The sequence below is a fragment of the Neofelis nebulosa genome, chromosome X (genome assembly GCF_028018385.1).
Source record: "Neofelis nebulosa isolate mNeoNeb1 chromosome X, mNeoNeb1.pri, whole genome shotgun sequence".
NCBI lineage: Eukaryota > Metazoa > Chordata > Mammalia > Carnivora > Felidae > Neofelis > Neofelis nebulosa.
Window position 1 is genome coordinate 104,292,862 of NC_080800.1, and position 17,523 is coordinate 104,310,384.

General features: G+C 34.6%; 1 protein-coding gene across 1 annotated transcript; it reads left to right on the forward strand.

Annotated features, from left to right (window-relative positions):
• Positions 1-3,450: 3,450 nt before the first annotated feature.
• Positions 3,451-3,804, forward strand: LOC131502247 (cytochrome c oxidase assembly factor 1 homolog). Its single transcript, XM_058712924.1, has one exon. It carries the CDS (start codon positions 3,451-3,453, stop codon positions 3,802-3,804), a length of 354 nt encoding a protein of 117 aa, XP_058568907.1.
• The last annotated feature ends 13,719 nt before the right edge of the window (positions 3,805-17,523 follow it).

The window sequence follows — 17,523 nt, forward strand, 5'->3', positions numbered from 1 at the left end:
AAATTGATTATTTCAATATATTAAAATAATCTGTGTAGATGGTCTGAATGTTAAGATAACATAGCATTAAACACTTATTGGCATCACAATAGTTCAAAATCTTGGGTGTTATAATTAGTTCTGTCTCTGGCATTATTATGCACATTCTTAATACATAGATCTAGAGGCACTGGTAGGCAAAGAGATCTCAGTTTTGCATTCCTACTGCTTTTTTAATCTAGATGCTAATCAGTACAATAAGCCATGCCAACTCAGAGTTAGAAATCAGACCTATTCTAAGATCACGACATTGTGATTTTCTAGCAAAATGTTTTTACCTGCTTTGACTAATCCTATTTTAAATACTCTAACTTTGAATAGCTCACAGAACAGTACTTGTGGCTCTTACCTTGATATAACTGATTTCATTCTTAATTTAACTTTGTGACAGCTCAGATCTTAAAAGCAATCTATTGTTCCCTTGTCAGACTTAGAAACGACTGATACATCCAAGTGCATACTTCCTGGTTCATACCAAATTGATGGCTGGGTCTACAGGAAATCAATACTGGATGATTAAGCCTGTTCTATACATTTAGAAAAATTTAGGAAAAAATAAAGAAAATTATCCAATTTGATGATTTAGGGCTAGAATAGTCAAAAATTAGTTTTGTGAAATGGGTTTCCTAAGATGTTTTGTAGATATATCATGAGGGCAGAATATTATCACATTTATTTCACATTATTTGAATCAACATAGCATTCAGCATTCAGCTTTTTAAAGACTTTATTTTTTAGAGAAGTTTTAGGTTTACAACAAAACTTGAGTAAAGTACAGAGATTTATCATATACCCCCTACCCTTACACATGCATCACTCACCAAAATAGTACATTTTTACTAATCACAACACATCCTAATCACCTGATGCCATAGCTTAACTTAGGGTTCACTCTTGGTGTTGTATATTCTATGGGTTTGGACAAAAACATAATGGCATATATCCATCATTATAATATAATATGGAGTGTTTTTACTGCCCTTAGTATCCTCTGTGTTCTGCCCCTTCATCCCCCATTCCCAATGCCTGGCAACCACTGCTATTTTTATTACCTCCATAGTTTTGCCTTTTCTAGAATGTTATATTCTTGGAATCATACAATACATAAGCTTTTCAGATTGGCTTTTTTCATGTAGTAATATGCAGTTTAAGGTTCCTCCATGTCTTTTTATGGCTTGACAGCCCATTTTCATTTAGCACTGAATAATATTCCATTGTCTCAATATACCATAGTTTATTTATCCATTCATCCACTGAAGGATATCTTGGTTGCTTCCAAGCTTTGGCAAACCTTTATGTGCAGGTTTCTGTGTGAACATGTTTTCAACTGCTTTGAGGAAATACCAAAGAGTGTAATTGTTGGATCATATGATAAGACTATGTTTAGTTTTGTAAGAAACCACCAAACTGTCTTCCAAATTGGCTATATGATTTTGCATTCCCACCAGCAATGTAAGAGAGTTCCTGTTGCTCCACATCCTTGTCAGCATTTGGTGCTGTGAACCTTCTGGATTTTGGCCATTCTAATAGGTGTGTAGTGGTATGTCATTTTTGTTTTAATTTGCATTTCCCTGAGGGCGTATGATGTGGAGCATCTTTTCATGTGTTTGTCATCTGTAGATCTCTTTGACGACATGTCTGTTAAAGTCTTTGGATCATTTTTTAATCAAGTTGTTTTTTTTTTAATTAAGTTTTAAAATGGTTTTTCTGTATATTTTGGAAAACAGTCCTTTGTTACATGTGTCTTGCAAATATTTACTCCTAGTCTGTGGTTTGTCTTCTCATTTTTTTGTCATTGTCTGTTTGTCATTACCTGAACAGAAGTTTTGAATTTAAATGAAATCCAGCTATTATCTTTTTTCATAATTTATGTCTTTGATGTTGTATCTAGAAAGACATCACCATACCCAAGGTCATCTAGGTTTTCCCTATGTTATCTTCTCAGAGTTTCATAGTTTTGTGGTTTACATTTCGGTTTATGATTCATTTTGAGTTAATCTCTGTAAAGGGTATAAAGTCTGAATGTAGATTCATTTTTTTTTACATGTGCTTGTCCAGTTGTTTCAGCACTATTTGCTGAAGAGACTCTTTGCTCCGTTGTAACATTCACATTTTTTGGTAATTTAGACTTTGCTTTAGTGATGCCAGTAGAAATTGGTACTCTATTCTGTCACTTCACATAATAGCTGCATTTCCATTTTCTTTTTATTACAAATCAATAATGCAATTAACATAACAAGATCCCCAGAGCTATTTACGTAATTATTGCTTTTATAAAGAAAAGAACCACTACATAAGATGTAAAGCAGCTTAAAACAAAATCATAAAACAAGTTCCAGGAAACCACTCTTCAGAAAAACAACATACTATATCTTTTACACAACCTGTTTTCTTTAAGATTTTGTAATAACTGAAGATAGACTAGCACTAACCAAATCAAGGAACTCACTCTATTTACTGAAAGAATCAACACAATCCAGTTTGGGTTCCCAAAGGAAAATATGCTTTCAGTTATGTTGATACTATTTTAGACCAATAATTCCGTTATTTTGTTTAACTATGGAAAACAACTTTAGTACAAGAAAACGAAACTTAGCAGTCTGACCATGCATATACACCACTTCCTATATTAATCAAATAAGAGTTATAAACAACTTAATGTGATGTGTATTTAATGACATTTCATGAATTGTTTGCAGGATAAGTAGGCATAAATTATAAGTAGCATACCTCTCTTACTCTTGTTCCCTCTCTCTCTCTCTCTCTCTCTCTCTCACACACACACACACACACACACATGCACATTTTTTGTCTCACTTAAAACACCATTTGAATTGTTTTATAGACTGTGAATTAAAGACAGTGAGGGGCAGTGACAGACATGCATATTAAGACAGATCACATAGTCAGATAACAATGGGAGATGCAAGCATCAGCTTTCAGAGTAAAGTACATTTAGGTGGATAATTAGTGTTGAAAGGTCATGGTGCAAAAGTAGACCATGAGATATGGCATCCAGAAGTGGGGCTCCAGGATATGAGTCTATAACAAAATCCATAATTAATACATGATAACAACTGGAAGGGGATAGGGCAACAAGTTACTTTCAAATCTGGAGAGGGGTATGGTCTTAGGTCAGAAAGGAACTCTGCCAAAATTAAAGGGCTTCCAGTTCAGGTAATACTGGAATCACTACTTGAGAAATAATACTTGAAGACTCATCAAAACTTCATATTAAAAAGAAACCAGAAGGGCAGGCAGGCCTGTGGGCTTTTCCCACCCACTCTCCCACCTCCAGAAGGAAAGTACATGTTCTCTGTTGCATGTGCTTATATCACTGACAGAACAACTTTCCTTTGATGATTTTCAAGAAAGCTGTACTGTGAAATGGCAAAGTCTCCAGGAGACAGAATGCCATTGCCTCTGGGGAAACGGGTCCTTTTTTCTAGTGTAGTGGTCAGTGGGAGCTGTGCCCTTACATATTACCTTATACAAAAAGCTTTTTCCAGGGCTTCCTATTACGAGCTGGTATTGGAGCAGCTGCACAGCCACCCTGAGTCCCTGGAAGCTCTGTGCACTCCTCTCAACATCCACTATCTACACCTCACTGACAAGTACAACTTCGTGGATATTGCCAGTACCCAGTTGAAGATTCCTGTCTCTGGATTCAAGTCAGAGGGCCATCTCTATGTCAGCTCATCCAGAGATGCTCCCTTTCAGAGATGGCACCTTCAGGATGTCTTCTTAAATCTCAAGGATGGTTAGCAGATTCCTGTGTTCAAGTTCAGTATGGACAGTGATGATGATATAGAAACAGAGTAAAGGTGATCAAAAAGACTCAGCATTCTCCAAGCATGGCCTTTCCTCATCACAATGTACCCTCCATGGCTGTGAGCCAGTTTTTCAGCCAGAGGGGATGATTATATGTGCTGGCATATGGTAATTTTGGTATAATTCTAATTTGGCCACACTATTGTGGGGTTTTTATTTAATCAGAAAGTTTTACTATAAATTTATAGGTATTTATTTGAGAACTCACTGTGTAAAAGCAGAACACAGAATAAAAAGAATCGCTATTTAAAATTTTTAAAAGGAGAAGAAGAAGACGAAGACGAAGAAGAAGAAGAAGAAGCCACCACCTCCAGAGTGAATCTTCTAAATGAAAATCAGGGCATTTCTTGCTTAACATTTCCAGTGGTTCTCCACCACATTTAGAAAAGCTTTAGCATAGCTTATAAGACTTACCTTGACTTGCACCAACCCTACCCCATGTTTTTGATATTCCTTGAAATATGCCAAACTCGCTCTCATCTCTGGGCTTTTGCACTTTCTGTGTTCTTTGCCTACAATCTTGGCTCATTCCCTTAATGTTCCATTAAGGATTCTACTCAAATGTCATCTTCTCAGAGATGTTCTGAGAATCTTTTTTATTTGTATTTATTTATTTATTTATTTATTTATTTATTTATTTATTTTAAAGACAGAGAAGGAAAGAGGTAGAGGCAGAAGGAGAGAGAGATCCTCTTAAGCAGGCTCCACGCAGACACCCCTGAGAATCATATTTAAAACAGCAACCTACCGCTCTAGAACCCCTTACCACTTTTTATTTTTCTTTATATGTGACGCTGTTGAATATATTTATTTGTTTACTTAGTACCTTCTCCATTAGAATATCAGTTCCATGAAGGTAGAACTTTCTGTTGTGTCACTCTTGTAACACTAGCATGAGAGGTAGAATTACTGCTATAAAGATAATTAAACATAAACTTCAGGAACTCTCATTTGCATAGCCTCATTTAAATGGCCTGCATGCAATTCTGTATGTATTATGTATAATTTTTAGTCTTCAAAGTGAGTTATCAAAATCATGTAAGCTTTAGACTCCATTAAACCTCTGCTTAGCATCTAGTGCCTGACATTTCATTAGCCCTCAATAAATATTTTTGAATGAGTGAATTTTAAAAATGAATGAATACCTTGAATATTTTAGGATAAAAAGATTTGTTAGTGCTCTCCCTGATAGCAATCATTGATAAGTGTTGGTCTTGACTGAAAGGTGAAAGATGTTGGGTGTCCATTGAGGATAATGGAACAAGGCTCTGCTGAAGGATATGTAAGAAATATTAGAAAAGGACGCTGTGGGCTCTTAAAGTAAACTTTGTTTACCTCATAATTTTTCCTAGTGTTGGGATACTAAATTAGGCCAAAAGTACACATTATGATTTAATGCCTTAGTAAATTGGGTTCCTATTATAACTCCATTCTTTGTGACACAGCCTTTTTTCTCTCATATTTCCTAAGATATGAGCTATCTTTTCTAGTATATCCAGGGAGTATCCACAATTTAAGGAAATCATTGAAGCATGACTGCTTCCTCATTCCTGCACTGGGTTATTTCTTCCTTTTTCTTACACTGTTTTTATAGTTCTCAAAGCTTTTAAGAAAGTTTATGGATTCAACCAGGATTGTGCAATAGAGTGGCATTTGCCCAGTGGAAAAACAGATGCACATTATATGTATATCTTATAAATACAGTTTTATATATCTATATATATATATATATATATATTTAAATATATGTACACACATATATTATATATAATAAATGTGACATATATATTATATATAATCAATGTGAGAGAAAGAGATTTAGCAAGCAAACCTTAGGATTTATTTTCACTTGTTAATTGTAGTTCCCCCATAGGATCATCCAGCTCTTCCTGTCATTGATAAGGAATTCATAAAAATGAGCCATTAATAGAAAAGAGTAGTTAAATAATACATTACACCTTAAATAATGGTCAAAAGTAGTTACTATGAAAACCATCTATGAATTGATGACTCTCAATTTATAGAAGCCCATCTGGTTTGGTTTTTAATCTACTCAAATTGTTTTTTGGCCAGTAGCACTGCCTGAGGCAAATTTATATCAACTTGACAAAAAGCAATACAAAGTCTTGCTTCAGAGATTCTCATTGCTTAAAGCTACAATACTTCTTTAAAAGCTCCAAGGTGTTATAATTAAAAATGTATCAATTGCTTAACTTGTCAACCAAAGGCAGTTATTGTAAAGCATTATTTCCCTTCAAACAGATAGACTCTCATTGCTCATGTGTGATTGAATTTAAAGAAAAAAATATAAGTAAAGTGTAAATTTAACTTCTGGGAAGTAAGCCTCATCAAAGCATTTCCAAAACCTTCTGGAATCTGTTCACTTTCTGGGAAGCTGTACATACTAACCTCCCATTCGCATTTATAAACATGTGCAAACACAATTAACATGCAGATTTTTGATGGTGACTTGAGAGGAGGGGTGGAAAAAACTTTCTCCAGAAATGTTAATTTGACTTTAGTAACAGAATGTCATTTGAAATTGTAGTTAAAGATATCTTTTTTTAGTGATTTCTTTTTTATTTTATCCTTTCCTTGCCCCCTCTTTTTCCCCAAGAAATGAAGAATGAAATTAACAGCATAATGATTAAAGAAATAATTAGGCACTGCAGGCTCACATCACAATAATTTAGGACAATTTCATGCTTTTACTGCCATATCAAATTAACAAATTTTCTCTGTTACAAAAAAGTTCATGAAATAAAATTACCCTATCTTCCCCTGATTCCACTGCCAATAAAAAAATAAAACAGACATGGATGGCAAAGGGAACTTTTTTTTATCTTGTATGAAAAGGAATAAAATCACTTCTTCATAAATTAAAATTTAAGAATCAGTTCTGCTCTGTTGTGTTTGTACAAACAAGTTGCTTTTCATGGAAAGATTTTATTTTGATTAAATAACAGACTCAACTCACTGCAAATAATTGTGTTGTTAATCTCACTACACTACTTTGAACTGAAAGTGAGGAAAAACTGGTCAATGTTAATCAATTGCCTTGGAGGAACACAGAGCTCTTTTGACAGAGGTGCATAATGGATGAAGCACAAAATGAGATAATTGGGAGATGTTTATCCTAGAGGGTGCTAAGTTCATAATTACAATTAAAAAGTTCTCATATCCTAATATTATTCTTTGTAAAGACACACACTCTGTCTTCATTTGACTGCATCAATATATATTTTTCCAAATCAATAAAGTTCATCTGTGACCTGGCCTGAGGTTGGATATGTAACAGAAGAATGTAAATAATGCCAACTACTCATATTTTTATCCTAATGTGAGTGCTATTGCATGGCCATTCAGAGGTAGCTTCTTAACCAGAGAAGTAATGCCTTCTTAAATATAAGACCCCGAGTGGCTCTGGAAAATATAAATATTTGAATGTTTTGTTCCAAAAAATTTAAAAATGCCTTGTTTCAGGATTATGTAATATAAATTTCAAAATCACCAAGTGAATGTCTATATATTAAGATATTAGAAAATTCATGGACAGATAAAGAATTTTTCAGAGGTGCTTTATTCAAGTAGGGATAGTTCAACAACTTGTTTCTATCAAGAAAATTACAACATGTTGTTGACAGCTCTTTGTGACCTGTCATATAGTCAAGGTATAAACCTTTAACACATAACAATAATAGAGTTATTAATATAATGCATTATGATATTTCTTCACCATCTATAAAACACTTTTGTTGGTTTACAACCTTGAAATTTCCCTGGGTGAAATTCAAAACTGGCCCCATATATGGAGGGCAAGGAGAGACTGAAGAAAGAGGAAGACCACACCAAATTGGTAGGTGGCAGTTTTAATAGACAAGGGAACTTAGATACTAGGCTTGTTTGGGTAGATGCAAGACAAATAGATCTCCACACCTACCCACCCAAATCTTAAAGAGTTTAAATAAAGGCCTTAGTGGGGGTCAGTCACATATATAGCCCAGATGGTCTCAACAACACTTTACTCTTTTAAGGCTGCATGTTTGAAGGGGTTCTTAGTGTGGGAATGGTGAGCTGAATGTACATTCCAAGGACAGGGAAAAGGGTAAGGAGCTTCCAGTTGGGTCTAGCTCACAGGCTAACCTGCAGTCACAACCTTTCAGTGACTTCCTCTAATACCTTTCTTCTTTACAACAATCTTCTGAAGTAAGTACGGCTGCTTTCATCACTCCATTGCCATTGTATGGTTGAGAATGTTGGGGTTTGGGTTTAGTTGGTAAGTAGCAAAAAGAGAATTTCAATTCAGGTCTTCTGACTCCAGGTCTCATGCTTACTTTCCTATGCAACATGAAGACATAATAATTTGACAATCAGGAAGAATGAAATCTTGCCATTTCCAACTACATGGATGGAACTAGAGGGTATTATGCTAAGTGAAATTAGTCAGAGAAAGACAAATATCATATGACTTCACTTGTATGAGGACTTTAAGACACAGAACAGATGAACACAATGGAAGGGAAGCAAAAATAATATAAAAACAGGGAGGGGGACAAAACATAAGAAACTCTTAAAAATGGAGAACAGAGGGTTACTGGAAGGATTGTGGGAGAGGGGATGGGCTAAATGGGTGAGGGGCATTAAGGAATCTACTCCTGAAATCATTGTTTCACTATATGCTAACTAATTTGGATGTAAATTAAAAAAATAAAATTTTTAAAAATTTTTAAAAAGACATAATAATTTGAAGAGCCAAAGAAGAAGGTAGAAAGGGATTTAAACCATGATACTGGTGCCCATTCTCTTGCAGGCCAGTCACAGGCATATTTACTAGCTTTCTTTGACATGTTTCACAATGCTAATAATGTATACCATAATGCCCAGCTACGTGACTGGTCTGTACAGATTATAAGAAGATGTCCATTTTGATTTACATATTTGTAATTTACATAATTTACATAAAGACATATCCTCCAGTTGGTTTATAAGCCCTTAACAATTAGTTTGAGAAAGATTTTATTGTGGCCCGAGTTATTATTGGTAAAAAAAAAAAAAAAAAAAAGGAACATCTTAAGAATCAATACTCAGACAGGAATGGGGACCCTCAGAAGTTTCATAAGACATCAATGCTGATGTCTTTGCTTCTGTTTCATAGCTTCACTTCACTTCTAGTTCAGGGCTTAAGTGCTGTTTAAATCTTATTATTTTCAGGGTAAATATACACAGCATTTAAAAAAAATCATTTAATGCATCCAGGTAGACTTTCAAGATGCTTATTTAATATTAAGGTTAAAAGGAAATTTTGCATCTACTCCAACTCTTTTCTTTGTACAAATAAAGACAGTAAGGTTCAGAGGTGCTACAACTTGCCCAACTTCTCACAATTAGTGGTATAATTGGAAATGTAATTCTGCTTTCTTGTATGCCACTTAAACCTCTTTCCATCAGATCCCTTAAATCTCTCCTTATTCCACTGCAAATGTAGGTGTGAATAAAATATACAATTTTAATATTAGAGCAATGACAGTTGCATAAAAATTGGTACCAATATAAAATAAGTTTTATCTTATGTTTGTTCAATAATAAGAACTCTCAATGCTTTTCACTAGTAAAAATAACACTTATTATCATTGCAAATTACATTATTATGTTTTCTAAATCTGTATTACTCTCAGGTTGACGTTTTTAATGTCAAAGCCTCAGGGCTTCGTTTAATCTACTTGTGCTTATCAGAATATGTCAATAGGAGCTATTTCTCAATAATTACATGAATAAAAACATTGTGGGTATATATGACTTATAAGCTTAACATTTAAGACTATTACTTTTTTAAGATGACATGATCAGCTCTATAAATGAAGACCCCCACCTTCAGATTAAACACTTTTATGTTTTCTTAGAGCAGTCACACTTGGTATGCTATAAATAAAAAACAATTTAGCTTACCTTGCATCACATGAAAGCATTTTATGTGGTAGAACACAATATAGTGTAAAGAACAAAACAAATCGACTTTTGTATTTTGCTTTTTTTCAGAAACTACAAAACAGAGAAATCAGAGTTTCAGAGGTTTAACATGAGATATAATGTCTAGATAATACTACAAATGTTCCCAGAGTTCTTGTTCTTATTCTTCTTTTTTATATGTTTTCTCACTGTAATTCCAAGAGTTTTATAACCAATCTCACTGCCTCTAATTTCTCTCCTTATGATTCTGAATTAATCTATCAGATTAATCTGTCTAAAGCCATTTTCAGGATAAGACTTTTAATTGTTTCTAGATACCTAAATTTAAATGCCTCCACAATCTGTCCATATCTATACTCCCCCAGCTTTTCTCTTGCTTGAGCATCATAAAACCCTAAGCATTTCTAGCACTGTCCAGGGGAGGGTGCCCTTATCCACAAATAAGAAGTGTTTGCTTTCTGGCTAGCCCTGAAGTGATTGTGGGGACCTCAGGGTCTCTCAGGCAGCTAACAGGAAACATTAAGAGCATTTGAATAACTGGAGAGTGTTATGCTAAGTGAAATAAGTCATACAGAGAAAGACAGATACCATATGTTTTCACTCTTATGTGGATCCTGAGAAACTTAACAGAAGACCATGGGGGAGGGGAAGGAAAAAAAAAAAAAGAGGTTAGAGAGGGAGGGAGCCAAAACATAAGAGACTCTTAAAAACTGAGAACAAACTGAGGGTTGATGGGGGGGGGAGGGTGGGAGGGAAGGGAGGGTGGGTGATGGGTATTGAGGAGGGCACCTGTTGGGACGAGCACTGGGTGTTGTATGGAAACCAATTTGACAATAAATTTCATATTTTAAAAAAAAGAGCATTTGAAGAGTACCTCTAGATTGTAATATTTTTAAGACAAATATAAGATGGTGAGTGACAGCACTATGAATCTTCAGTTAGTAAACACCCATAATACTCAACTTTGAACCCCAATAATCTCTCCTCTCTCTTCCTCCTTGCATATACTACTCTTTCCCTCAAGTACGTCTCTTCTTTATCTTCCTGAATAATTCTGAGTATATGCCTTAAGCTCTCTGTACCCCAGTTTCCTCATCTGTAAAAGGAGAATGAAAATAACACCTAATCTATAGAGTTAATATAAGTATTGAACATAAATCATGGAACGATGTCTGACATATAGTAAGTTTTCAATAAGTGTTAACTATTATTCATTTCATCATCATTGCTAACATCATTATCATTATTTCCCAGGAACCCCCTAAGCATGATATAAAATGGAAGAACAAAGGGGCACCTGGGTGGCTCAGTCCATTAAGTGCCTGATTCTTGATTTGGGCTCAGGTCATCATCTCATGGTTTGTGAGATAGAGCCCCACATCAGGCTCTGCACTGAGAGTGGGAGGCTTGCTTGGGAGTCTCTATTTCTCTCTCTGTTCCTCCCCTGCTTATGCTCTCTCTCTCTCTCTCTCTCTCTCTCTCTCTCTCTCAAAAATAAATAAATAAACATTTTTCACAAATGGAAAATACACTTTATATTTTTCCTACCCATTACATTTAAGTTTAGGTTTCTATCTTTAATTTCAAAATGCTATATATTGAATTCATAATACATAATTAAGAAAATAACCAAAAAAATTAAATTAATTACTCTGTATGAATATTTGTTTTTTCCCCTTGCAATCAAGAGCCTTAAATGGGAAGATGGGAATGGAGATCTCTACTTCCTGGTAAGGTGAGCTTTTTAGAAAAAAAGAAGGAGGGAAATGGGAGAAAGTAGAGGGGAATAACATTTTCACAACATAGCAACCAAGAGGCATCTCATTCAGAGTTTCAACTATCTAAGGTTTGTGAAAGCAGAAACATTTTCTCCTTCAATTTTCATATAGAGCTATGGTGCATTTATTGTTAGAATGGTGCCTTTTGAATATCTTCCAAATTCTACATAATATGTCAAGTGCCTATTTTCTGTCAGACACTATGTAAAACAGGATCTCAAAAGCTTATGCAATAAATACATATAGTTGGATGGAGTCTTAAGAAGAAGAGCACCAACAACAACAAAAAATAAAGCTCTTCATATATCGAATGCCTTACTTTGGGTAAGTTGTATTTTTATTTAAGCAATTGTTCAAATCCTTGGCATGTTTTTTTTTTTTTTGCTATACCTATGTGAATTTATTATACAATCTTTCTGTCTCTCCAGATAGATTATAAGGTCTTTGATGGTAGGGACTATGCTTGCTATAAATGTTCTGTAACTTTTTAGTCACTTTCCTTTCTATGGATTTGAAATGTTCTAGAATTCACTGAAAATAAGAGTTTAATATTTAGTTGCAGATGTACCTCAAAACATCTAGCATAAAGATGAACAGAGTGTTTTTTTCTGAGTACTTGTGTTCTATTTCCTCAAGTGACTATGATGCACCTTCTGGAAGCTACTTTTCAACTGGAATTAACAACAACTGCCTTTCAACCTGTAGTTAGTTGTTACCTATCAGTGAATCCATGTTTTTTACTTCAGTCTCCCCCTTGTTTTCTACCCCCAACTAAGATGGAAAGCAGTATAAACAGCTTACTCTCCCTTCATTTTTTTTCATTACATGTGTTACATAGAGATTTGTGCTTTTTTTCGTGTTTAATGGGGCTGTTTGCAAAATCATCGTGGTTTTATGTCCTTTATTGCAGATTATAAACCTGTGATTAGAATATTTCAATTTCCTACTAAAGGAAACCTCAATATGCCAGGTTTTCTGTTATACACCTCACTTAGCTGGCAATAACAGAAGTGGGCTTGGAAGTTGGGAACAATGTTTTTACCCCTACAAATCATAATTTCAGAGCTGGAGAGGAAACACACTTCAGAGGTCTGTATTGTAAAGCCAGTGGTAATAATTGCAATGCACCTTAGTTAGAAAGAAAATATCTTTGCCTTTAGGAGAGGAAAGTGCTTTTCACCTAGTTTTAACTTAATGACTTCCTGTTATAGCTATTGAATTTTAAATGACCAATTTTGCCATTCAGTTTCACACTAGATAAAAGAATTTGGCACTTAGCATATCTGTAACTCAAACAAATTTTAGTGATAAATATTTGATATTTCACATAACCTACTTAATGAGTTCATGGATGTTCCAAATAAACTGTGCCATTTTTTTTCATTTGTTTATGGGTTTTATTACTAGTTGGAAACTCTGAACACCTCTCCCCTTCTTCCTTTTCTCTCCTGTCCTTTCCCCTCACTCTGGAAGCCTTTTAGTGAAGGTGCACATCTGCTGCCATAAACACACAAATTATCACATCAATGTTTCTGATGAAAAAAGTGCAATAAGAGAATGTTTTGAAAGCAAGCCAGTTTGTCAGTAAATTATAAGCTTCATTACCATAAAACTCTAACAAATAGAACCCACATCTCATTAACGGAAAGCACAATATGACTGCAGCAATATTCATCTCCCCAAAGAGTGCTTATCCATAGGAAAAAAGATAAAAGTTTTGCTTAGAGCTGCCACTAATGACAGCATTAACTTTATTTATTAAAGAATGTCTAGGCATTTTGCAAATGTACATTTTACCCCCTCTCCTATCTTTTTTTCTGATTAAACATAGTGACCAGTTATACAGTACAAGAATTATATGATGGCTAACTTCATTCTACTTTAACACCATTCTAATTATGCTGTACTAAGGATGGAGACCATTTTTCCCAGGCACTGTTTCTGTCTACCGCTGGTAAAATTCTTCTACATTACACTTAAGGCCAAAATTCCATATGACATTTAGTTCTCTGATGAGTTGAGCTCTGTAAAGGGAAAGGAGGAGGAATTCACTTCAATACTTTTTGTGAAGGAGAAATTTATTTATTTTGAAACCCGGAGTGTTTTATCATTTGGCAAGTGATTGGGTCTCCCCAAACCAACTTCTAATTAAGTTATTTTGTTGTGACTTGGTAAAAACAATTCTTTAATAACTATGCTATCGTGTGTGTGGTTCTGTATGTTTAAGAATATTTTTTAAATTCTAAGAAAACAAAACAATTTGTAACAAAGTTTTTGCTAAAGACTACCAGTTTGAGAAAGAAGACCTAATCCAAATTAGATAGTTTGAACTGCTAAAAAGTGCCACTTTCAGAAAGGAGAACTAATCCTAAATTAATTAAGCAATTAGGCTGACAGAAGGGAACACAGAGTAATGAGGAGTAAAGGCATTGCCTGTGTAAGAGGAGTAAGAATGGTTGTTTGGTCAACTATTTAATTAGAGACCAAATTTGTGAAAATACTGGGTAAGAGTTTAAATGACATAATGTCTTGGACTTGCTTAAAAATACTCTAGGAAAAAAAGTAGGGGGACAAACAGATGAAACAATATTGGAATAAAATATTGGTAATCGTTGAGCCTGGGTGATGAGTACATGGGAGTTCTCTATACTATTCTCTTTACCTATGTGAATGCTTGAATTTTTCATAATTTAAATTTTAAACAGGGAAAAGTATTTTAAAGCACATTGGGTAAGCAGATGTGACTTCCCTTTTTATTTGTTTCCTATTATGCAAGGAAACCAAGAAAGGCTGAGAGAGAGACAGTATTGTGGAGAGAAAATCCTGTTGTGTTCCAGTATCAGAGGAGAAGTTGAATCCTGAATATGCCAGCTATTAGCTTTATGGTTTTTGCAAATCTCTGAGCTTACTTCTTCATTTATAAAGTGGGGATGATTATTCATGAAACACATGGTTGTTATGAGGATTAACTAGAATAAGATATGGGCAAGTGGAATGAGCACATAAGTGTTACATAAATGCTCTCTTCTTTTACCTAGAAGTAAGATTGCTAAGTAAGTAAGAAGACAGCAATGTTAAAAATAAAGGAAAATAAAAAAACACAGTTTAATTAAAATTTCAGACAAAAGAATAATTTGTAATGTAAGTATGTCCCTTGCAAGTTTAGGGCAGAAGGAGACCAATTTACCTGAAAATCAAATATAACTGAGAGTCCTATATTTGAATGGGTAGCCACATCTGAAAGGTATACTTTAATAAGTTAAATAATCTTACAAATTCTTGCCATAACAACCATTATGCACTTCCAGATAAGAATGTTAGCTATAGTATTAGGGTTACCACCTAATTGAAGATTTGGCATTGAAAAAACAGGAAGAGACTAATAGGGAAATTTTCAGCAGAGTGATAACAATCCAAAAATATAAACAATTCCGAATCTCCAAGGGCTAAAATATTGCTTGAGATTATCCATGAATAAAGGGCAGGAGAAAAAGGAAGGAGCACTTAGAAATCTGGGTTCTCAAAGAGATTACAACACAAGAAGTTTCTGACTTTAGGGAAAAGAAGAACAATATATTTATTTGTTTGTTTGCTTGTTTTTATTAAAGCTATGTTTTTTCAAGAGGGGGTGGGGACAGAGTGAGAAGGAGAGAGAGAATCCCAAGCAGGCTCCATGCTCATTGCAGAGCCTGATGTGGGACTCAATCTCATGACTGTGAGATCATGACCTGAGCTGGGATCATGACTTGAGCCGAAATCAAGAGTCGGAGGCTTAACCAGCTGAGCCACCCAGGTACCCCTCAAGTGATGTTTTTGATCAACAGTGAGACTTGGAAATTTTGTTAAATATGTGTGTTTGTGAGATCAATGTGTTTATTTTTTTGTAAGTTTATTTATTTACTTTTGAGACAGAGAGAGTGGGGGAGGAGAAGAGAGAAGAGGGACACGGAATCCCAAGCAAGCTCCAAGCTGTTAGCACTGAGCCCATCGTTGAACTCATGAACCATAAGATCATGACCTAAGCTGAAACCAAGAGTCCAATGCTTAACTGACCCAGCCACCAGGTGCTGTTCAATGTATTTAATTTAAATTCATTTTCTCTCTGTCTCTGTATCTGTTTAGCTGTCTCTCTCACACATATGGTTTTAACTTCTGTGTTCCTTCTACTGTTCAATTGTTCATCATTTCTTTAATATGTTACTTGATTTTCCATATTGATTTTACTAAGAATCCATCTCTTAATGTTCTTCACATTCTTTTTGAATTTTAACAATTATTTTTTTAAAAGCTCAGCGTTAGAACTATAAAATGGTGTGACTGAAATCCTCAGTAAGCAAAGTCCAAAAAAAGACTTGGATTCAAGGTTTTTCTACCAAATAAAGGAGTATGATCTCAAGTGAAACTAATACAAATGTTTCTCCACTCTGTGGGTAGTATGACTATTTCTCATGGGAGCATAATTAAATAATTCAATCCTATCAACAGCAAATCAAATCCATACATGTATTCACTTTAAGTTAGAATTTTAAAAAAGCAAACCAACTAACCAACAGCTGTCTTCAAAAGAAGAAATTCACTTGAAGTTCTATGCACATTTATGAGCTGCTATAGAAGTCAAATGCACACAATTATGAGCTTATACACAAATTTAAAATGCCCATTTACACACAAAAAATGTTCATTCACTCAGTGAATCTCTATTATCAAATACTGCTATGTCTTTTTAGCTTGCTCATACCCAGGCATAAATTTACTATTGCTCTTTACTTGTTTCATGTGATATTTAGATGTTTCTTCCTGCATGTTGCCTTTATACTACCCATATATGTTTTGTTCCCCTTGAGGGAACATATATTCTCCTTCTTTTATAACACTTCAGAAACACCTGGTGCAATGTTTTACAAAAAATGCACAAAATGACCAAAACTGATTTAGAAATAACAAATAATGTTATATTATTTATCTTAAGTAGCCAAATAACATCCAGCCCATAAATGTCAATTCTTTAAACCAGACCCAGACTAAAAGTAAGGCAAATGAGGTATATAGGGTGTTGTAGAGTCAAGGAGACACTCATTCTCAGTGAAGGTATGGCAATGTTGTGACTCTGAGAGCTAAAACCTTCTCAAATTTTGCACCCAAGCTGTCTCACTTGCCTCCCCCTATTTCAGGCTCTGCCTTTAAAAGTGTCAGCACGCCTATAATAGCACTTGTAAGTTTAAAGTTCCACTTTTGAAAAAAGGGAACAAAAATATTTCTTATGAAAACTTTAAGTAGAGTGCATCAAAGAACTTTGTCTGAATAAGGCACAGTTTTTCTACAGCAGGTATCACAGTCATTCCTGAACATCTGCTCACCTTTGCCATCTGCTTTCAGCTTCTTGACATAGGACTATTTCCTGATTGCCACCTGCTTATGCAGCTCATGCTTTAAGCCTTGTCATCCTTTACCAATTCTTGCTACTCCTCAGGGACCGAGAGTAAGACAGAAGAGATTCTTTGTATTCTTAAGACATTACGTTCAAATATCTTTGGCTTTTTTTTCCTTTTCTCAAATTTTTCTCTTCCTAGTCAAGATGTTTCACATCCCACAGTGAAATTTTAACATTTATTCAAAAGTGTTAAAGATAATAATGCAATTATAATTAACATGATGACATTAAACCCTCAATATTACTTGACAAAATTACTGACCCACATGTGCTTAGGAAAATGTTGGATTTGCTTATGTAGTAAAAGGTTACAACATACTTCCTTCTCAATGTTCTTTTTATGCAGTAGAGAAGAGTCAGTAAAATAATATGAAACTAATGTTTGCAAGCTAAGACTGAAGCTGTGATCTTGATATTATTACCATAATGGGAAAAATGCAAGCTATGGTGATAACATACTATAATGCTCTAATGTCA

Coding starts and splice junctions, on each gene's coding strand:
- LOC131502247 (XM_058712924.1), top strand. CDS start 3,451: ATGCCATTGCCTCTGGGGAAACGGGTCCTTTTTTCTAGTGTAGTGGTC.